The sequence below is a fragment of the Tamandua tetradactyla genome, chromosome 2 (assembly GCF_023851605.1).
Source record: "Tamandua tetradactyla isolate mTamTet1 chromosome 2, mTamTet1.pri, whole genome shotgun sequence".
Classification (NCBI taxonomy): domain Eukaryota; kingdom Metazoa; phylum Chordata; class Mammalia; order Pilosa; family Myrmecophagidae; genus Tamandua; species Tamandua tetradactyla.
This window is the reverse complement of record NC_135328.1, coordinates 136,062,465-136,086,564: the sequence shown is the minus strand read 5'-3', so window position 1 is coordinate 136,086,564 and position 24,100 is coordinate 136,062,465. Positions and strand designations below refer to the sequence as shown.

General features: G+C 35.9%; 1 protein-coding gene across 1 annotated transcript in view; it reads left to right on the top strand.

Annotated features, from left to right (window-relative positions):
• The window catches only part of DNAH14 (dynein axonemal heavy chain 14), a gene marked incomplete at its 5' end in the record, with an annotated part of 509,245 nt that overhangs the window by 132,134 nt on the left and 353,011 nt on the right, over positions 1-24,100 (top strand). Inside the window, one exon of the mRNA XM_077129892.1 lies at positions 7,299-7,640. Within this exon, the coding sequence (XP_076986007.1) occupies positions 7,299-7,640 (342 nt within the window). The remainder of the gene's footprint in view (positions 1-7,298; positions 7,641-24,100) is intronic.

The window sequence follows — 24,100 nt, the reverse complement described above, 5'->3', positions numbered from 1 at the left end:
TTACATTTAAAGTCTATTTTATCTAAGCCATCCATTCTTATAAGAGCAGACTTATTATGGGTAGGAACTTTTGATTAGCTTGCTTCCATGGACATGTGACCAACCGAATTGTGGGTGAAAATTATTTCCATGGAGATGTAACCGCTGCCCATTCAAGGTGGGTCTTAATTAGTTTACTGGAATCCTTAATAGTGCTTATGAAGAGAAAAATAACTCAGAGGTGATACAAGAGAATAAATACCTAGACACAGATATTTGGAGATGCAGAAGGAAAGTCTCCCAGAAGAAGCTGGAAGGACCCACAAGAGCTGAAAGAGCCATTTTGAAACCAACGCAGGATAGCTAGCAAACATTAACTTGTGCCTGCCCATGTGACAGAGGAACCTGAATGCTGCTTTTCCTCCGAGATAGTATCTTCTTGTTGTTGCCTTAGTTTGGATATTTTCATGGCCTTAGACTTGTAACTTGAAACCTAGTAAGTTCCCTTTGTAAAATCCAGTCCGTTTCTGATATATTGCATTCCAGTAGCTTTAGCAAACCCAGACAGATTTTAGTGCTAGAGAAATGGGATGCTGCTGTTTGCAAATACCAAACTGTTAGAATGGCTTTTTACATACATAAGAGGAAGATTCTGGAAGGATGGTGAGGAGGTGAATAGGAAGAGACTGTTGGTAGAAATATGGATGCTAAAGGGGCTTCCGATGAGGCTTTAGTTAGAAATACGAATGTGTTATTGTAAACTGGAATGAAAGCAATTCTTGTTTTAAAGTGGCAAAGAATTTGGAAAAATTGAGTACTGATGTTGGATAGATGGCAGAATTTGAAATTGACTAGCTCAAATATCTAGCTGAGAAAATTTCCAAACTAAATGTGAAGAATGCAGCCTAGTTTCTTCTTCTGGTTTAAAGAAAAATGTGAGAGAAAAGGGATAAACTGCAGATTGAACTCATGAGCACAAGAACCAGAAACTAACAGTTTGGAAAAATCTGTGCTTTTCAAAATGAGACCCCAGAAAATATTGCCCTGCATGAGGATTTAACCAAACATGGACCAGTCAACTGTAAATCCAGGATTGGAGACAGAGTTATCCAGAAAGGATTCGTGGAAAGTCCTGTTATTTGATGGGTTTGACCCCTGTATACTGTATGTCAAATCAGTGAATTTTTTGTGAGGTCTATATGAATGGAACCACTGCCAGTCTGAACTAAAAGGGACAGATTGAAGGAAAAATTACTTCAAGGGCAAAACATGAATGCTAAGGTCTGGAGCTAGGAAATCTCAGGCCAAAAGAGCACATCCACCATGTGTGTGGAGAGGGTGAGTTTACCCCTGAAACAGAGAAGATGGGTGGGCCTTCTGGTTCGTTGTTCAGGAAGAGTTTTGGTGCCTTTGGCCTCAGAGAAAGTAGAGCACATCCCCCATGATTGGTGGTAGCCTCATGACCACCCCATTCTTATGAAGGGTTGAATGTGTGCCCTGGAGATGGCAGAGAGTTCAGATGTCACCCTGATACTTGAAGAGTATGGAGCTGAGAACAAAGTGGTTCCCCAAAGCTTGGATATGCTAAAACTTTCACCATAGTGTCTGGAGAGAGAAAGGCCATTGTGTAAACCCTTGGAAATGGTGCCACTTTCTCAAGCCCCGAGGATAAACTGTCATTCTATAAATGATTCTCAGACCTTAAAAATCAATTGGAATGTGCTCTGCTGGTTTTAGGAACTGTGTGGGTCCAGTGACCCCTGTTTTCCTTTCAACTTTTCGCTTTGGAAAATGGAAGTGTTTATCCAATGGCTGTCCCTTCTTTGTATATTGGAAACAGTTAACTTGTTCTGAGTGTCACAGGTCCACAACCAGAGGAGAATTTTGCCTTAGTATAAGATTATGTCTGTAACTGACTTTAATATGATTTTGTACTCTTTTTGAATTTGTATTGTACCTGTATTGCTTTTGAAATGATTTATAGCCGTCATGATATTATGATGGAATGAATGTCATTTGGAAAGAACATGTCTTTTTGGGGTCTAGAGGGTGGAATGTGCTGGGTTGAAACTGTTAGATACACCCAAAATGCCATGTTCTTTTAATCCAGTGTTGTAGAAGCAGATTTATTATGGGTAGGATCTTTTGAGTAGCTTGTTTCCATGGTCATGTGACCCAACTAATTGTGGGTAGAACCTTTTGATTAGATTATTTCCATGGAGATGTTATTCCTGCTCATTCAAGCTAGGCCTTAATTAGTTTACTGGAACCCTTAAAGTAGCTCACGGAGCAAGAAAGAACTCAGAGCTGATGCAGAGAGCAGACACCGTAACATCGACATTTGGAGATGCAGAAGGAAAGCCCTGTGGCGAAAGCTAGAAGGACCTACAGGAGCTGAGAGACCCATTTTGAAACCAGGCTATTAGGGCTAGCTAGTTGTCACAAAGGCACAAATCATTAACATCAGGAATAAAAGAGGGGACGTCACTGCAGATACTATAGACATTAAAAAGACAAGGGAATAATATGAGAAAAATTTGTGCCACTGATTTCAACTTAGGTGAAATAGAAAAATTCCTTGAACTAACTCATGAAGAAAAAGAAAACTAGAAGTCTTATAGCTAATCCAGAAATTGAAATCATAATTTAGAATATTTGTATGAATAAAACTCCAAGCTCAAATAACTTTACTAATGAACTTTATTAAACATTTAAGGAAGAAATTATACCAATACTACACAAATGTCCTCTAAACCTAGGAGGGAAAACTTCCAAGTTCATTGTTTTAGTCCATCAATTATGCTGATGTTAAAACCAGACAAAAACATCAGAAAAAAAGAAAATTATAGACCAATGTTTCTCATAAACTTGAAGACAAAAGGCCTTAACAAAAACATAAGCAAATAGAATCTAACAATATAAAGAACATTACCAAGTGAAGTTTTTCCAAGGAATGCAACATTGGTTAAAATTTGGAAAGCAATCCTTTTAATTTTTAGTATTAACAGAGTAAAGGAGAAAAATTGTATCAACCTGTCAATAGATTAAGATGAAGCATTTTGGCAAAATGCAACATCTGCTAATGACAAACTCTCAGTAGATTAGGAATAGAAGGGAAATTCTACAACCAGGTAGAGAGAATCTATGAAAAACCTAAAATTAATCTCAGACTTTATGGTTAAATACTGAATATTTGCCACATAAGTTTAGTAACAAGGCAAAGATGTCCAGCATCTTAATTCAACCTTGAACTAGAGATATCCTAGGTAGTTCAATGTGGAAGGAAAAAAACATATTTGAAAAGAAGTAGTAAAAGTGTCTTTACATGCATACAACTTTAAGGAATCTTCAAAAAAAGTTATTAGAAATAAGTGAGCTTATCAAGGCAGGATACAAGGTCAATATATAAAAAATAAATTGTATTTCTACGTACTAACAGTGAACAGTTGGGATAATCGGCAATTTATATTAACATCCAAACACATGAAATGCTTTGGGATAGTTTTAACAAAATACATGCAAGACCTATATGCTGAAGGATATCTTATTCATGTGTTGGAAGATTCAGTATTGTTAAGATTCTATAGAAAATTGTTAACATTCTATAGAAAATCCCCCAAGTTGATCTCCAGATAAATTTAATACCAATGAATGTTCTAGTAGGCTATTTTTAAAAATTTTTAATGGAAATAGCTAGGGAGCTAGAATAGCTAAGAGAATTTTGAAAAAGAGTTTCTATTACCCCATTTCAGATTTATTATAAAGCAATAGTAATCAAGATAATATGATAATTGGCATAAGGACAGACATATAGATTGATGAAACAGTTCAGAAACAGACCCACACATATATTCAATTGATTCAATTGATTTTCAAAAGGAGCTGACGTAATTCAGTATTGAAAAGATAGTTTCTTTTAAGATGATACTGGAATGATTGGTTATACATATTGAAAATTTTAACATTGACTATTACTCCATACACAACATTTAACTTGAAGTGGATCATAGACCTAAACATTAAAGATAAAACATGAAGCATAGGAGAAGTTTTTACAATCTTAAAAAATGAATTGAACTTCATCAAAGTTAAAAATTTCTGGAAAATGAAAAGCGAATCAACAGAGAATGACAAAAATCTTTGCAGTATGAATATCTAACAAAAGCTTTTTATCAAAAATATATTTAAAAACTCTTATCAGACAAGACACTCAAAAATAAGACATTACAATAAAAATGGGCAACATAATTAAACAGACTGTTCACAAAAGAATGGGTACAAAATATGCTGAACATCATAGTCATAAGGGAAATACAAATTAAAATTACAATGAGATCCACTACAGATCCATTGAAATGGCTAAAATTAAAAAGACTGAAAATACCAAGGGCTGACAAGGGTATGGAGCTCTTACATAGCTGGCAGGAATGCAAAATGGCACAGTTACTTTGGAAAATTGTTTGGCAATTTCTTATAAAGTTAAATGTTCACCTCCAGTTTGACCCAGCAATCTCACTCCTCATTTTTGACCCATAAGAAATAGAAAACAAGTGCACACAAAGACTGATACCTGAATTGTCATAGAAGCGTTTCTCAGAATTGTGAAAACCTGGAAACAATCCAAAAGTCTGTCAAAGTAAATGGATGAGAGAAATTTTGTATATTATGCATCAGAACACTATTCAGCAATAAAAAGGAATGAATCTCAAACATGCTGGGCAAAAAAGCTAGACACATGTAACCCTATATATGAAACCTGACAAAGGCAAATTTAATCTATAGCAACAGCAAGCATAAGTGGTTTTCTGAGACCAGGGAAGAGAGATCGTTTGGAATACAGCACAAAGGATTTTGAGATGGGCAATGGAAATATTCTATATTTTGATTATAACAGTAATTGCACAGGAGTAAATGTTTAAAAATTCTTCACAATGTACAGTTATCATTTTTGTATGTAAATTATGCTTCAGTGCAATACACATATACACACACAGGCACATACCTGGCTCTACCATTTGCTATTTGAAAGACCTCAGTATACTTATCCTTTCTTACCTTAGTTTCTTGGTCTGCACGGTGGGGATACTATCAGTATTTAACCTGTTGTGGTTGTGAGAATTAAATAAGTTAACCCTTAACAGTAAAACCCTTAAACAGTGCCTGGCACATAGTGAGCACTAATTATTAGTTACTATGAACCAAAGTTTATAGTTAGAAGAATCATGATTCTTAGTTCTAGTAAGTTGTTTTTGAGTTACTTTTTTAGGAACTGGTTCTGAAAGTTCTACTTACTCATCATCTTTCTGGCTGCTAATTGTCTCAGGTATGTCTTTATTTCCTGAGGTTTTGGTAGCTTCCCTTTATATGATTAAGAAAATTACCTTCTATTCCTAGGTTGATAAAAGAGTTTTTATCAAAAACGAATTTAATTAAATGCTTGTTCTGCATCTGACCTACACAGCAATTAATTCAAGGAAAAGCATGCATTTGTTTTCCTTTAATCTTTTAATGTGGGAAATTACATTAGTTAACTTTCTAATATTAATCTCACATCCAAATGGATAGATTTACCTTGCGAGCAACCACATAAACATACATATACATTTTTAAGATTTCTGCATTATGTTTTTGAGAGAAATTGACCTGGGTTTTTCATTTAGCATCCTTATCTCGTTTGTGTATCAATGTACTACTAGTATTGTAAAATAGGTTTGAGTAAATTTCATCTTTTTGTATGCATGATTAGAATTATCTGCTTTCTTTGTGATATGATTCTGTTATTTTAAAATATTTTTTCTAGAGTTTGGGTTTTGGAGTTAGAGTCAAGACAGTTGTTTTTAATCTTGATCACTTTTTATGATTTTTGATCATCATTAGTATACTTACTGTTCAGATGACACTGTTCCAAGCCCTTTAAAGATGCTGAACTTATTAAAGTAAAATTATCTGCATAGATTCAGTTAGTATTCCAACTCGAGTCTCCCTGGTTTTAAAGGTGGTTTATATAAACTCTCTGACAAAAGGTTGTATGCAAGTGTTCACACACATATGCTCACATTCGCACCATAGTAAATTTCTGATGTATTAAAGTGGTTATCTCTGGGTAATGAAATAATAAGAGACTTTCGGTTTTACAGACTTTTTTTTTCTGTATGCTATATGGTAGGGGTCACATTTCATTCTTTTTCCATGTGACTATCCTATTATTGCAGCACCATTTGTTGATTTTGTTTTTTGGTTGGAGGGAAGTGCATGGGCTGGAAATTGAACCCAGTTCTCGCACAAGACAGGCAACAATTCTATCACTGAACTAGCCTTGCAGACCTATAAACTTTTTTGTATTGCAGATTGTTCCATGAGCATCAATTACTTTTTCTTTAAACTTTTTAATTGTATAACATATACAAAGCAAAGAAAGAAAAAAGCAATAGTTTTCAAAGCTTTCTTCAACAAATAGTTATAGGACAGAGTCCCGAGTTTATCATGGGCTACCATTCCATCATCTCAGTTTTTTCCTTCTAGCTATTCCAGAACATGAGCATCAATTACTTTTATAATCAAATAAAGTGTTTGAAAATTAAAGAGACCTACACAGTAATTAATTTAAGGTTTTGATGATTGAAAATTGAACTAACTTTGATTCCACAATTATGCAGGAATATTCATGAAGAGCCCTTGAAGAAAAATGTGATGATTGTAATTTTAGTATAGAAATACAATTACTTTGGAAACTTTATGGAATGATATGCATATACTTATAAAAAGTATGGATGTTATTATAAACATAATTGATGGAGAAGGATAACATAGTATGATGGGAAAGAATGAAATTTGGAATCAGATTTGGGTTGGAAAGATAGCTCTATAACTCACTGAATTTTTGATTTGGGGCTAATTAATTCTTCTGAGACTCAGTTTCCTCCTTTGCAAACTAGAGCTAATACCTAATGAGCAAACATGCTATAAGAGTAAAGTGAGATCATATATATAAAGAACTTAGCATATAAATGTTCAAAAATAGTAACAATTATTATGCACTATTTACACTAGAAAAGAAATACAATTATTCGTAATAGTACTTATTTTATGCCCAAGTAGCATTTATTTTATGTGGGAGATATATTTAAGTTCCTCTGTTAACAATAGAAGGATTCAATCATATTAATGCCCCAATATTTAAACAGTATTTAGAATTTTATCTAGATGATGTCTCATTTTTTTCTGAAATTATAATCATGTAAGTTAGTCAAAAAGAGTAATTTAATTAGTCTAACTATAATATTGGAAAATAATTATAACTGAAATGTTAATGATTTCAGGCTGTAGACTCATCATTGAGAAAGCTGGAATGTGAACCCATTGAAATTGAAGAATTTATGGAGCATTTTACTTTTTTGGATGAGATTTCCTCAAAAATATCTGACTTAGAAAAAGAGTACTTAGCAATTGCTCAGCTGTTTTCTGTTGTAAGGTATTACCAGATCAGTATTTCAGAAGAACAACTTGCCTTATACAAAATCTTTCTTTTCAAATTTACTCAACTAAAAACAGCCATAAAGTTAAACGAAACAAATAAAGATGCTGCTATTGCTAAATTCAAAGAAAATTTGGAAGCATATATCACTGGTCTATGGGCCGATGCTATTAACTTAAAGACCAAAGTAAGTTGGGTTTTTTTTTCCCCTTAAAAATCAGCTTGATCTTAGTTTCATGTAAACATAGGTATTTAGATACTTGCTTTCTTTGGAATCTTGCATAAAGAATTTAATCCAAGTATTCTTAACTTAGGATTCACAGAAAGAATTTTGGTGATTTAGCAATTTGAATGAGAAATGAAAATTATGTCTCTCATTACATCTCTATTTTCACTAAGCATTTTCTTCAATTATGAAAGAATGTCGGCAACAAACTGTAGTAGAGCTGGTGAGTTTTTCCATAAGCTTCAACATGTTGCTGAATGGTGTAAACAAGCCTAAAAACTCCTGAAATCTTTCTGGTCCTTACTCTGAGCTAAATGGTAATGATAGTTTCAACTTTACTCACTTGAAAAGCAAACTGACAATAAATATTTAACATTTATTGAGACTTTAGAAGTGTCAGGAACTATGCCAGGTGCTTTACAGAGATTATATTATTTTCCCCTTTAGCTGCTTAAAGAAACAGATTTAAAGAAGTTAAATATGTTGCCTAAGATAACATAGCTAGGAAGAGTCATAGTTCTAGAACTTGCTTTTCATCACTGCTTTATCCTTGCCACCACTATAAATCATTATTCAATACAGTGTAAGTACCTATTAAGTATATGCACAGTTATTTATTGCAATTATTTTCCCAATTTCTCCATCTATACAGTGGACTTAAGTCATGCTGTTTTATGCAAATATAATGAAGATAAAAAGAATTAGTCAAATGAAAATATTTGACTGATGGCAATAATTCTGCATATCTGATTACAGTAATATTACTAGAAATTTACAAATACATCCATATGAAAGTTTATACCAGAAATTTGCAAATACATCCATTCAAAGGTTTATAGTTCATCTTATTTATATTTGGTTAGGGTCTTGGGTTGGTTTCCCTTAGATATGGACTCTGAAATGGGGATGTATGCAGGAAGTCTATTGGAGTGCTCTTGGCAACAACATACGTGAGAAACTGAGAGAGCAAAGTTGAACATAGTGTCATTGCTATAAAGGACTAACTTGATCTCATGTGGAGCTCTATAATTGGAATGACCCTGCATAGTTATCCCTAACTGAGCATTTATTCCTTCATCTGGCCTGAAGAGGGGCTTTAGTCTTGGGTGACTTAGCTCCCATGGCCAAGGGCAATTCCTAAAAGGACTCAGATGGGGCGGGCCGCGGTGGCTCAGCGGGCAAAGTGCTTGCCTGCTATGCCGGAGGACCTCGGTTCGATTCCCGGCCCCAGCCCATGTAACAAAAACGGAGAAACAGAATACAATAAAACAAGAAAATGTTTAAAAATGTTTCCCTTTCTTCCTTCCTTCCTTCTCTCTGTCTTTCCTTTAAAAAAAAAAAAAAAAAAAAAAAAAAGGACTCAGATGTGCAGAGTAATCAAGCAACACTCTCAGCAACCACTTGTGCCATTTGGATCTACTTGGGTTGTATCTTAGAACTTCAGAATTATTGCAAGTCTCTTTTTCCTGGGCAAACTTACAAGAGAAAGGTTAGTGGATCTAGCTAAAGCCCATCACTGCAGCAGTAGTTTGTACATAGGGCCTACCTAGCATTGCAAGACTGGGAAACAAATTCCCCAAGGGGGCAACTCCTACTGCCATCAATTGCTTTCTAAATGTAAGTATTTTACTTATTTAGGACAAAGCATTAAAAAAGAATTCACTTATTTTGAGTATATACTGTGTCCCTGAAGATGGAGTACCATTCTTGCATGGAATCCTTTCCAAGCTGGTGCTTCAGCTTTACCTTTGGCTGATCATTCATTGTCTGTCAGGTTGGCAGATTCTGGATTGTGTGGTGTGTGATAAGAGCAGTGGATCCAATGTCATATATAAACTGTTGTACCTCCTTTTCTGTAAAGTGAATTTCTTAATTCATTGTGATAATATACGATGTCCTATGTGAGTGGATGAAAGACTAAGCCTTTGGATATTAGGACCAGTTGAAGTTCTTAAGTTGATAATCTTGGATAGGCTGGTCTCTCTGGGCCTCAGAACTTATCTGGCCCAGGAACCCTGTGGAAATTATAGGTTCCAGGAAAGGAAACAGTTCATTTATAAAAAAATTATAAATTTATTTAAAAATTCCCAGTCCCAACCCTGGGTGTTCTCAGTAGTCCACAGGAGTGATGCTAGCTGGGGTCTGGCACACAGTGTTAACTAGCAATAACTAGCTGAAGCTTTCATAAGAGTAGCCTCTCAACTGTACTTCATCTCTCTCTTAGCCACTGATGTCTTATTTTGTTACACTGCTTTTCCCCCTTTTGATCAGAAAGGCATTGTCGACCCCACAGTGCCAGGGCCAGGCTCATCCCTAGGAGTCATGTCCCATGTAGGGAGGAGGATAATATTCTTTGCAGAGTTGAACTTAGAGAGAGGTCACATTTGAGCAACAAAAGAGGTGTCCTGGAAGCAACTCTTAGGCATAATTATAGGTAATCTTAGCTTCTCCACTAATGAAATAAATTTCATAAGGGCAAGCCTCAATATCAATGGCCTGTCCTATGTTTTCTGAGTCCCCAGTGGTTGAGAGGGTACCCAGGGTTTCCCAGATGGAAAAAGTTTAATAGTTCATTATTATTACTTTCTTTGGCCTGTCAAGGGATTTTACTGATACTTGTAGATTATCAGCCCACCATACTATATGGTGTATCTGAGTATTGCATTAAGCTATTCAGAATTGCAAGACCTCATTCCTGTTCTAGGCTCTAGGAGTTTGGGTTATTTAAATGAGCTATCCAGACAGGTTGATTTAGATTGTGAGTTACAGAAAGTTAAGATTCTGGGCACAATAAACCTCTTTGTGTTTGGTGCCATACAGTAGGTGAAGGCCTACAGTACATACACTATCATCTTTTACCTTGTATTCTGATTTACCTTAGTCTCAGCAAGATTAGTTTTGTTTTTTATCTCTAATTGAAAGCTGATCTTTTTTGTTACTGTAACTGTTATTGTATGCAGCTATACTAACCTTCAGGGCTGCAGAACTCCATTTCTGCGTTTTAGGTGTCGTACAGTTACTCAGAGTTCAGGGGAGATACCAGCTTATAGATATATAACATGTATATAAGCTGGTACATAAAGCTCAGTGTCTCAGAATCTAGAAATACACTTACAATTTCAGACTAAGTGTGGCTGCTATAAGGGCTTACAATCTAGGCTCTAATGTTCTTATAAGTATTTTCTGAAAGAGACCTTAGCATAATGGTCCTTTAATTTCTGTTGTATTTTGCACAGCACATTGTCCCCAAGGTTTATTCAGTTCATTGCAGCCTCTCAATGTCATTCCTTTGTGCAGTCATACAATATTCCATCATATATATGTATCACAGTTCACCATTCTGTTTCTCAGTCTTTGTACACTTTGGCTCCCACCATCTATTGGGCATAATGAATAATGTCCAAAATAAACCATGTCTTACAGAAACCTCACTTGGTTATACAATCAACAGAACTCTCAATTTTAGACAATTTTCATTTGTCTGTAGAGACAAAGACCCAACAAAGGCTCACCAAATATCAAAGCAAAACTTCCACTTAGTTTTCATTCCTCCCTCCTAATTACTTGCCCCTGGTAGTGCTGTAGTTCTGCTTATGTCTTCCTGTTTACCTATTGGCCATAACATGCAATTTTAGGGTTTCCCCCATATCCATCTATTATTGGCTCTTTGTCCAATATCCAACCTTTGAAATAGTTCATGTAAGGACTTTCTTATAATTGTAGATTTAAACAGTGGGATATATGGCACTGTACATCCCTATTCAATCATGTTCACCTTCAATGCGGCAGTGTTACATATAACCCACTAATTGGATACCATCACTTCTATATGTTCACTTGTGTTTAAGTTCAACCTCATTGGGTGGACTTTGCCCCTTCTCTAGTGTCTGTTTACCTCTAGGTCTGCTATATTCTATGGTGTACTCTCTGTGTTACCCTTACCAGAGTCATTATAGGTGAGTTATACAATATTTGTTCTTTTGTGTCTGACTTATTTCACCCAGAATTATGTCCTCAAGGTTAATCCATGCCGTCATATGTTCCTGGACCTCATTTCATCTTGTTGCTGCATGATATTACATAGTATATATATACCATATTTTGTTGTCCACTCTTCTGTTGATATGTAGAAGCCAAGAGTTTAAAGCAAGACCTACAGAATTTGTTGCAAGCTGCTGGCCTCGGGATGGCAGCGGTAAACTGTGGCGATTGTTATGTAGAGCAGTCTGGGAGGAAGAGAATATTTACCCCAAACAGTTATGTTAAGTATGAAGAACACTGTGAGATAAAAATCTTGCTCCCTCAGGAAATGCCTGCATATCTGTTGACATCCTGTGGTATATAACAAGGATCTGGTTGAGAATAAAGTTGTCTGAAGTCTGTCTGAAGTAAACTCAAGCTTCAGACCCCCTGAGCCCATCTGTGTCTTTCTTTCTTTCTTCCTTTCTTTTTTTCTCATCATTCCTTAATATCCTTTGAGGTCCATTTCAATAGGAAGCAACATTGATAGGCTCCTGGATTGTTTCCATCTATTCACAATTGTGAATAATGCTGTAATGAAAATTGGTGTGCAAATGTCTGTTCACGTCATTGCTTTCAGCTCTTCTTGGTATATACCAAGTTTTGGTATTGCTGGGTCATAGGGCAACTCAATATTTAGTTTTCTGTGGAATTGCTAAACTGTTTTCCACAGCAGTTGTGCCATTATACATTCCCACCAACAGTGAAAAAGTGGTCTGATTTCTCCACATCCTCTCCAACATTTGTAGTTGTCTTTTTGTTCAATAGCAGTCATTCTTATAAAGTAATATCTCATTGTTGTCTTGGTTTCACTACCCTTATAGCTAATGAAAATGAGCATTTCTTCATGTGCTTTTTTGCCATTTGCATTTGGTTTAGAAAGTGTCTATCCATATCCTCTGCCCATTTTATACTGAGTTGTTTGTTCTTTTTTTGTTGAGCTGTAGAATTTCCTTATGTACATAGGAAACCAAGCCTTTATCTGATATGTGGTTTTCAAATATTTTCTCACATTGAGTTGGCTGTCTCTTCACCTTTTTGACAAAGTCCTTTTAGGCACAGAAGCTCTTGAACTTAAGAAGTTCCCACTTAATCTATTTTTTTCTTTCACTGTTTGTGCTTTGGGTGTAAAGTTTAAGCTACATCTTATTTCTAGATCTTGGAGATGTTTCCATGTGTTTTCTTCTAGGAGTTTTGTGGTACTGGCTCTTAAATTTAGGTCTTTAATCCATTTTGAACTAATTTTTGTATAATGTGTAAGATAAAGATCCTCTTTCATTCTTTTGGTTGTTGATATCAAATTTTCCAATGCCCATTTATTGAAAAGACTATTCTGTCTCAGTTTAGTAGATTTGGGGTCCTCATTGAAAATCAAATGCCTATAGAGTTGGTTATCTATCTCTGCACTCTCAATTCCATTGGTCAGTACCTTCTCTTTGTGCCAGTAACATGTTGTTTCTGGCTTTATAATACACTTATAATTCTGGACATGCCAGTGCTCCCACATCACTCTTCTTTTTAAAGATACCAAGCTGTTTGAGATATCTTTCCCTTCCAAATAAATTGATAACTAGCTTTTCCAAGTCTTCAAAGTAGGTTGTTGGAATTTTGATTGGTAATGCATTGAATCTATAGATAAATTTAGATAGAATTGACACCTTAATGACATTCAGACTTCCAATCCATGAGCACAGAACTTCTTTCCATTTGTTTAGATCATTTTTAATTTTTTATAATTTTATAGTTTTCTGTTATACAGTAAACCTAACCTTGACATCCTTGATTAGGCTTACTCCTAGATACCTGATTATTTTAGTCACTATTTTGAAGGAATTTTTCCTTAATTGCCTCCTCATATAAGACATTACTTATGTATAAAAACATTACTGATTTTTGTACATTAACCTTTTATCCCACTGTTTTGCTGAATATGTTTATTAACTCAAGTAGTTTTATTGTAAATTTCTTAGGGTTTTCCAAGTACAAGATCATCTGCAAATGATCAGCGATTTGCTTCTTCCTTTCCTGTTTGAATACCTTGTATTTCTTTCTCCTGCCTAATCAATCCAGGAAGGACTTCTAGAACAGTGTTGAGTAAAAATGTAACAGTAGGCATCCTTATCTTGTTCCCAATCTCAGGGGGAATGGGGAATGCTTTCAATTGCTCACCATTAATTATGATGCTGACTGTGGGTTGCTATATATGCCCTTTATCATATTGAGGAAGTTTCCTTTGATTCCTACCTTTTGAAGGGTTTTTAGTAGAAAAAGATGTTGAATTTTGTCAAGTGCTTTTTTAGTATCAATCAAGATGATCACGTGATGTTTCCCTTTTGATTTGTTAATGTGCATTGATTGATTATTTTGCATTGAACCACCTTTGCTATCCTGGTATAAACCGCAGTTGGTCGTGATGTATAATTCTTTTTGTGTCATTGGATTCAATTTGCTAGTATTTTGTTGAGAATTTTTCATCTGTGTTCATTAAGGAGATTAAACCGTAGTTTTCCATTCTTATAGCATCTTTATCTGGTTTGGGTAGTAGAGTGATGTTAGTTTCATAAAATGGAATAGATAGTTTCTTTTCCTCATTTTTTTGGAAGAGTTTAAGCAGGATTGATGTTAAGTTCTTTTTGGAATGTTTGATAAAATTCCCCTATGAAGCCACCTGGTCCTGAACTTTTCTTTGTGGGAAGATTTTTTATGACTGATTGAATCTGTTGTAATTGGTTTGTTGAAATCTCCTATTTCTTGTCGAGTCAATGTAGGTAGTTCATGTGTTTGTAGGATTTTGTCCATTTCATCTAAATTGTCTGGTTTGTTACTATAGTTGTTCATAGTATTCTGTTATGATTTCAGTCATTTCTTCAGGATCCATGGTGACAAGCCCCTCTCATTTCTAATTTTGTTTATTTTCTTCCTCTTTTGTTCTCTCTCAGTCTAGGGATCCATTGATTTTATTGATTTTCTCAAAGAACCAAGTTTTGGTTTTGTTGATCATTCATATTGTTTTGTTGTTCTCCAGTTCATTTATTTATGCTTTAATCTTTATTTCTTATTTTTTATTTGGTTTGGGGTTAGTGTGCTATTCTTTCATTAATTTCTCCAGGTGAGCATTTAAGTCTTCGTTTTTTGTTTGTTCTTCTTTTTTAATATAGGCATTTAGGGAAATAAATTATCCTCTTTACACTGTCTTTGTCGCATCCTCTAAGTTCTAATGTGTTGTGTTCTCCTTATGATTTGTCCCCAGATAGTGTACCAATTTCTCTAGTAATTTCTTCTTTTACCCACTGATTATTTAATAGAGTATTGTTTAATCTCCTTATAATAGTTTTGGTTCTTTGGTGGTTATTAATTTTCAGCTTCATTCCATTATGGTCAGAGAAAGTACTCTGGACAATTTCAATCTTATTAAATTTATAAAGACTTGTCTAATTCACTTATCATGTCATTTAGGTTCTCTATTTCCTTGTTGATGCTGTGTCTGGTTGTTCTATCTATAGTGGAGAGTGTTCCTGGGTATAAAATGTGTTTCTAGTCAACAGCATATATATGGATTACATTTTTAAATCTATTCTGCCGGTCTGTATCTTTCAGTTGGTGAGTTTAGTCTGTTAACGTTCAAAGTTATTAGTGTAAAATCAGTTCTTGGAGCTGCCGTTTCATTTTTAGTTTTTATTTCTCAGATCTATATATATTCCCTCTCTCTCTTTTTATCTTTAAATTACCCTTTCAACTCTGTTCCCTCCTCCAGACCTTCCTCTCCTGGCTATATTTTTTTCCACCTGACTAGACTCCCTTTAGTATTTCTTGTAGGGCAGTTCTCTTGTTGATTAGTTCTCTCAGTCTTTGTTTTTAAAGATTTTACTCTCTTCCTCAATCTCAAAGGACAGCTTGACTAGATGAAGAATTCTTGGCTGAAAGCTTTTCTCATTCATGATCTTAAATATATTCAAACCACTGCCTTCTCATCTCCATGGTACCTGTTGAGTAGTCTAATATCAGTGTGATATGGTTTCCCTTGTATATAGTAGATCACTTTTCTCATTCTGCTTTCAGGACTTTCTGTTTCTCTTCAATATTTGACCTTCAGAGTCCTGTAGTAGACCTATTTGGGGTTCATTGGGCCTCTCTGATTTGCATACTCATGTCTTTTGTAAGGGTTGGAAGTTTTCCCCGATTCTATCTTCAGCTAACCTTAGCAGCACTTTACTCTTCTTCTGGGACATCAATGATTCTTGTATTTGTGTGCCTTTGTTGCCCATTTTCTGAGATTCAGTTGCATTTTTTTCATCATTCCTGCTGTTTATTCTTTTGTGCTTCTTCTATTCTGCTATTGTGTGTGTCTCTAGTATATTTCTAAATTGATCTACTGTATCTTTCATCTCTATGAAATATGCTGTTTTTCTTTCAATTTTTCTAATTCTTCTTTATGTTCTTCTAGTGTTTTCTTGATATTCTTTATTTCTTTATAAATATCCTTGAATAGTTCCATATTCTCTGTCCCCTCCATTGTTTGGATTTGGTTATATGGCTGAGCCATTTTTCTGGATCTTCAGGTGCTTTGTGATTTTCTGTTGTTTGGATATTTATTTCAAGTGTCTGAAGTTTTGTATTTATTTTGATTTGCATTGAAGGTTTCCTTTTGCGTTTTGTCAGTAACACCCTGCCAAACCAAGGCCTGGCTCTCATGTAGGGAGTACATTCTACTTGAGGGTTTATCAGAAGTTAGCAGGGGTGCACAGGTAGTTCAACGGCAGAACACCTTCCTGCCATGCGTGAGACCTGGGTTCAACTTCTGGCCCATGCACTCAAAAAACAAAACGAAACTAAACATAACTCAGCAGTAGTAGGCCCAAATGTCAGGAAGAGACAGCCAGGATATATTGGGAATGAACTCAGACTGGTGCCCACAGAAGAGATGAAAAAAAGAAACATAAAAAATATATAAATATAAACATAAAATTTATATAAATAAAATTTAAAAATACCAATTAAAAATATATATATATTTCAAAGCCTAGGCCCATAGAAGTTTGATAGACTGCAGTTACCCCTTCCTCCCAGAAGGTGGCACTGCTCCTTGATTGCAGCAGCTGGCTGTGCAAATGTATATGGTGGGAGGCTGCTCCTGGTGCACGTTGGAGGGATGAGGGATCTGATCACAGGGCTGGCAGAACGGCAGATCATAGCCCAGTGGATCCAGTGTTCACTGCATCTGACCAAATGAGTATTCCCAGCACCCAACAAGCCCAGGTTTTTGTGGTGATTGGCTAAATTAATCTCTGGGCCCTGCATGGACACTGCCAGCTGCAGACCTGCCTGGGGAGGTTTCCCCAGCCAACAGTTGTGGCAGGCTAGAGTGGAGGGATGATCCAGTCCTTTGGACCCACACTTCCCTGCATGCTGCTGCCAGCTCCCAATGGCAGTCATGACCAAATAGACCAACCCTGCTCTCGCCATCCCTAACTCCATGTCACTCTTCTCCCTATGAGTAACCATAGGGGTCATGGGGGGCTTCAATCACCAGCCCCCCAGAACTGCAGTGCCAGTCATTGTTTCTGTCCCCTCTCTTGTTCTGTGGAACAGGGGTGAACCTGTCCTACTCTAGTATGCCATCTTCCCCCAAATTGTAAATTTTTAAAAACTGGCAGATACCACAAAATTTCCTCCAAAGAAGGCATAATATTTTAAATCAACTGCCTAATATATCTCTTAACTCCTTTTCTAAACTTTTTGCCATATATTCTTTCATTGCTTCTTCATATAACAAGGATTTTCTTATATCTTACATAGAATAGATAATACAATCTTTCCTCTAGTCTGGTTGTTAGACTAGAGGTTGTTATTTTAATATTGATAATTTATGAAACTTTTGCCTTCATAACTTATTGACATTGTCATTTAATTTTTTAGGTTATCATCAAATTGGAAAACTAACATTTTTTTCATGTAGGAGTAGTAAGATGTCATGGCATTTCAAGTTTTTTTGTGTGGCAACTAATCTTAAATACTTTTTCATTAGATGATAGTCATTTTCACTATTCTTTTGTCATGTTATAGGCATGTATGAGATATAAGGAAAATCTGTTAGTGTTGGCCTTTTACTGAAGGCATATACCTCCCCTTCATGGTTATTGTTAGTTAGAGACTGGAGTAGGACTAGAGGAAGAAGCGTGGGTATAAAGAAATGATAAGAGATACAGCATTCTATTCTTCAGCTGTTTGCCAGGAGAGTTGCCTTGTCCTCAAAGACTGTTAGATATTTATTTTTCTGTCAGTTTTTCTTTTTGTTTTCTTTCCCAATTTTTAAACAATTTTTTCATTGTTTTTAAAGTTTTTCATATGTTTTCTCCTGAGTTATTTCTGGGTTTGCCTACTTTTAACTGTTTTTGTTGTTTACAATTTTGAATTAATTTTAAAATTAATTTGTATCCTAATTTTGACACTAACTATGTGTAAACCTAAGTTTAATAATCATCTATCAATAGGGTTATTATGAAGATTAAATTAAATATCTGTAAAGCCTAGGATTGTGGCTGGCACATAATAAGTGCTGGCTTAATGGTAGCTATGAATTAGTGTAAACTGCTTATTCTAAATATTGTCACATTCTATGACATTTTTTAATTTATCTGAATTTTTTTCTCTTAGCTTTTTTTCTTATCCTTTTTTCATACTATTTTTGTTTTGACAGCCTGTCTTATTTTTATCTCATCATCCTTAACTCTTACACTAGCTTATCATTTCCTTTCTTTCTTTACTTATTTATTTATTCATCCATTTGTTTAATTTCTAAGTGTGTATATTTCGAATGTTTTGAAAATTTTTTTTTTCCCATTGGTTTATATGGTATTAGGAAAGTCTGTTCATAAGTGTAACAATTTCAGAGAATCTCAACAACCTAATAGGGAATGTTTCTTCCCTGTAGCCACCTTGGTTAGCTTTCCTGGCTCTATTTATAGATCCCACATCTTCTCAATGTTGACTCCTCCATAAACTTTAATCTGAATAAAGGCTAAATTGCTTTCCTATTGTTCTAGTAGAACAGATTTGTTTTCTCCCGTTATGTACCACCCAGGCCTATTATAAGTTTTTATGCCTCACAAGATCTAAAAATTGATTTCATATGGTTGGTAAGCCATATAAAAAGAAGGTACCCAAAAGGGGTATTTCCAATTGGGAAAGGGAGTTTAACATAATATTCGTGATTGACCTTAGCAAGAGATGCAGCTTATATTGAGTCCTCCAATAAAATTCCATAGAATAGAAGAATTTTAGAAATTGCCTCCATCTTATCTATTAACAATTTGATTTACAGTCTTTTCTAGGATCATAACAGAAAGACCCTTTTGGTGATGGGTCGTTCTACCTTCCATCATTATGAATTTCAAGAAGTTGTCTAGAATAAGATTACCCCACATAACATTTCTTTCTCTTACTGTTTTTTTCTTGTTTCACTGCAGAGAAAAATTGGAAGCACAAATGAGGGAAAAAGACTAAAAAGTAGATTTGTCATTTTAACATGTATCTTCTAGACTTTTCTCTTTGTAAATATATTTTTGTGTGTATTGGTGCCATACTGTCTTTATTGGGCTGCAACCTCAGCAATATATCATGACATCTTGACATGTCAATAAATATAGAGTCTAAATCATTATCTGTAATGCCTTCATAATGCCATCATATGAATATACCCAGACGTAAATCAATCTTTTTTTATTTTTGGCCATATCCTTGAACAATTTTGTGCACTTTCTCAATTATTTTCTCAGAAATTCTTATAAGGGGAATTAATAGCTCATGAACATAAATTTTTAAAAAACAACTTTTAATACATATTTAATGCATGTTACTTTGTTCCCCTAAAATAGAACTTGACACAAGTGTTCTGTTAGGGATTTTAAAATGGAAACAGCCTCATGTTTGTTGAGCTGTTTCTATAAACTAAGAAATCAAAAGGGAAGATGAGGACAAGATGGTGGCTTAGTGAGGTGTGGAATTTAGTTCATCCTCCAGAGCACCTAGTAAATAGCCAGGAACTGTACAGAACAACTGCTGGGGCTGCATTAGCAACCAGACACACAGCGTACACCAGTCTGGACAAGCTGGACCAGCTGAGACCCCACACAGAACTGTAAGTTTCCCAAGTTGTGGAGGCTGGTGCCCCTCACCCATGGGCATGGCAGCCTGGTTCCCTGAGGGAAAAGTAAACAGGCTTTACTAGCAGCAAGGGCTTAGCTCAACCAAGCTCCACTTGAGGAATTAATTAACAATTTCTGAGTACTGAAAATAGGTGTCCAGCACAGAGAAAAATGGGATAAGCATTAAAGGTACTAGGAGGTTTTGCCTTGGCAGAGAAGGGGCAGGGCTGATGGAAAAAAAAAAAAACCCTGAAATACTGCAAAAGGGTTGGAACGAGCGTTCTGTGGAGATGTTAGAATAGAGAGTTCTGGGAAAAAGGCAGAATAGAATAGGTTGAGTTCACTGCTGCAAGGAATAGCTTGAGAAAGGATGGGAACATGACTGAGACGGTGAATCCAGGGCGTAAGTGACCTGGGAGGGTCTTCTGCACCACATAGGGAGGCCCTGGTTAGAAAAGCTGAAGAATTAATATGTAGAGAACCAGAGACTGTCCAGCAGTTGCAAACAACCTAATGCTTCCCTTTCCAAATGGAAACCCAGAGCCAGCAGGAGTGCATGGACAAGGAGACTGGGACAAGGAATGCTCTACCCCTGTATCCTCCATGCTACAACCCTGCTCCTGCACTCCATGATCTGTCTGAGTTGCACCCCATACCCAAGGCCACTGCACTGCACCTCTACCACCCTGAAACTCGCACCCCATGCTCAAAGGCACCAATGTTGCACCTCCAAGCTGTGCCTGTACCTGCGCTGCAACACATCACTGCACTGTTGTGCCCACCCTGCGCCCTGCATCCATCTCACAAATACAAAGCTTTAGTCTACTGAAGGAAATCAACTTACAGAGTAAACCAATCAAGATATTTACATGCCTCTAAGGCAACAGAAAATCACTAACTATATCAAGATGCAGACAGATACAGCCCCACCTAATGACCAAATTAAAACAGACTTTGGAATAACTAATCAAAGATGTTCATATAACCCTGCTACATAAAATCAGTGGGCTGGCTAATGACATAAAGGAGATCAAGAAGACTCTAAGAAAGAGGAATTTGAAGGAATAAATAGAAAAATAGCAGATATAACAGACATAAAGATGCTGTAGACCAAATAGACACACAACAGTAGAGTTGAAGAGCGGAAGAAAGAATAAGTGAACTAGAGAAGGACAACTGATTTCGAACACTCAAAACAGCAAATGGAAAAAAGATGGAAAAATGTGAAATGGATCTTGGGGAAATGATGTACAAAACAAAATGCACAAATTATGAGAAACATTGGTATCCCAGAAGGAGAAGAGAAGACAAAAGGCTTGGAAAGATTAGGTAAGGATAGAATGGAGGAAAACTTCCATCTCTTGTAAAGGACATAAATATGCAAATCAAAGAAGCACAATGAACTCTAAATAGAATAAATCCAAATAGGCCTTCCCCAAGACATATATCAATCAGTCTGTCAGATTTTGAAGAGAAGCAGAAAATCCTGAGAGCAGCAAGAGAAAATGTACTCCATACAAGGGAAACAACATAGACTGAGTTCAGACTACTCAACTGACATTATGGAGGTGAGAAGGCAGTGGTATGAGATATTTAAGATCCTGAAAGAGAAAGACTTGCAGCCAAGGATTCTGTACCCAGCCATGTTGTCCTTCTAAACTGAGGAGACATTAAAATTTTCACAGAAAAACAAATTCTGAAACAAATTTTCAGCAAGAGAACGCCCCTACAAGAAATACTGAAGGGGGTTCTTCCAGTTGAAAAAAAAATAGGAGTGGTAGGTCTGGAGGGAGGCACAGAATTGAAGAGTACCAGTAAGGGTAAATTAAAGGATAAAAAAAGAAAGAGGTAAAAGGATATATAAATATGACAAACAGAATCCAAAACATTAGATGGTGGATTCAAGAAACCCCTTTTCAATAATAACTTTGAATGTTAATGAACTAAACTTACCAATAAAAAGATACAGCTTGGCAGAATGGATTAAGAAATATAAACCAGGGCGGGCCGCGGTGGCTCAGCGGGCAAGAGTGCTTGCCTGCCATGCCGGAGGACCCCGGTTCGATTCCCGGCCCTAGCCCATGTAACAAAAAACGGACAAACAAACGGAATGTAGTAAAAAATAGGAAGATGTTTCCCTTTCTTCCTCCCTTCCTTCCTTCCATCCTTCCTTCCTTCTCTGTCTTTCTTTCCTTCCTTTCCTTCCTCTCTCTTTAAAAAAAAAAAAAAAAAAAAAAAAAAAAAAAAAGAAATATAAACCAGATATATGCTTCTGACAAAAGACTCATATTAGACATGAGGATACAAATAGATTGAAAGTGAAGGGATGCAAAAAGATGGTCCATGCAAATTATAACCAAAAGAAAGCAGGAAAGGAAGAGTTATGCAAAATTTATATTTTCTGTAGCACACTGTATAATTTAACTTGTATGACCAGCTTATTCAAACACCATAATTACATGGAAATTTGAATAGGGAGTGAGATCTTCTTGGTTTGTACAGGATGGTGTGATGCCCTGATGCATCCCACTGTAATCTGGGCAGAAGGTTAAAAAGCCCCTGAGGAACTGGGGAAAAGGTAGAAATATTAAAGACCTGATATCCTTGCAAGCATTAGGGACTGACATTTTGATGAGCCAGGCCCTCAGTCTTGGGGCTGGCCCTTATGCAATGTATACCTGCAAAGAAGAAGCTAAGCCTACTTCTGATTATGTCTAACAGTCACCCCAGAAAACCTCTTTTGTTGCTCAAATGTGGCCTCTGTCTCTAAGCCAACTCCACAGGTAAACCCACTGCCCTCCCCCCTATATGGGACGTGATTCCAGGGGTGTAAATTTCCCTGGCAATGTGGGACACGCACTCTCAGGGGTGAGCCTGTCCCTGGCATTGTGGGATTGAAAGAGACTTCTTGACCAAAAGAGGGAAGAGAAAGGAAACAAAAAGTTTCAGTAGCTGAGAGATTTCAAATAGAATCAGGAGGTCATTCTGGAGGTTATTCTTTTGATGTATTGGAGTATGTAAAGGGAAATGCCCAAATTATTGAACTGTAATCCAATAGCCTTGATTCTTGAAGACGATTGGATAACCGTAGAGCTTTTAAGATCTGTCCATGTGATTATGAAAACCTTGTGACTGATACTCCCTTTATCCTGTGTAAGGACTGATGAGTAAGAACAAAAAAGACAATAAATAAATAAATAAATAAATAATAGGTGGGATGGGGAGATGGGATGCTTTTGGTACTCTTTTTATTTTTATTTTCTTTAAAAAAATGTACAGAGCTCCTATTTGGAATGATGGAAATGTTGTGATAATGGGATGGTGGTGGTGGTAGCACAGCATTGTGAATATAATTAACAGCACTCAAATATATAGCTGAATGTGGTTAAAATGGGAAATGTTATATTGCATATATGGTAATAGGATGATTTTTTTTAATCCATGAATCTGCACTATACAGTGGACCCTAATTAAACCATGGATTATAGTTAATAGTACAGTTATAAAAGTGTGCTTTCACCTGTTGTAACAAACATAATCATAGCAATTCAAGGTGTTATTAATAGGGTGGTATTGGGAATCCTGTATTTTTATGCATGATTTTTCTGTAAACACACAATTTCTTTCATAAAATTAAAAAAAAAGTACATGGGTATAGTTTCTGCTTTAGGTGATAAAACACTTGAGGTAATGGATGTTGGTGATGGTAGCACAATAGAGTAAATGTAAATAATGCCACTGAATTGTACATTTTAAAGTAGCCAAAATGCAAATATTTGAGTTATATATGTTGTTACTACAATAAAGTTTTAAAAATACGCATATAAATGCATTAAAAAAAGCAGGAGTAGCTATACTAATATCAGACAGAACAGACTTTAAATGTAAAGATATAATAAGAGAAAAAGGGACAGTTCACCAAGTAGAAATAACAATAGCAAATGTTTATGCTTCCATCAGGGAGCTCCAGAGGACATGAGACAGACATAGGCAAAACTGAAGAGAGCAATAGACATTTCAATAATAATGCTAGGAGACTTCAATACTCCACTCTTCTCTATAGATAGATCAACAAGCAAATAGAGAAGTTAAACAACTTGATAAATGAATTACACCTAAGGTTCATTACACCCCTAAACACCAGGATGTGCATTCTTCTCTAGTGCTCATGGAACATCCTCCAGGATAGATCATATGCTGGGGCACAAAACGGGTCTTTATAAATTTAAAAACAGAAGTTCTTGAAAGCAACTTCTC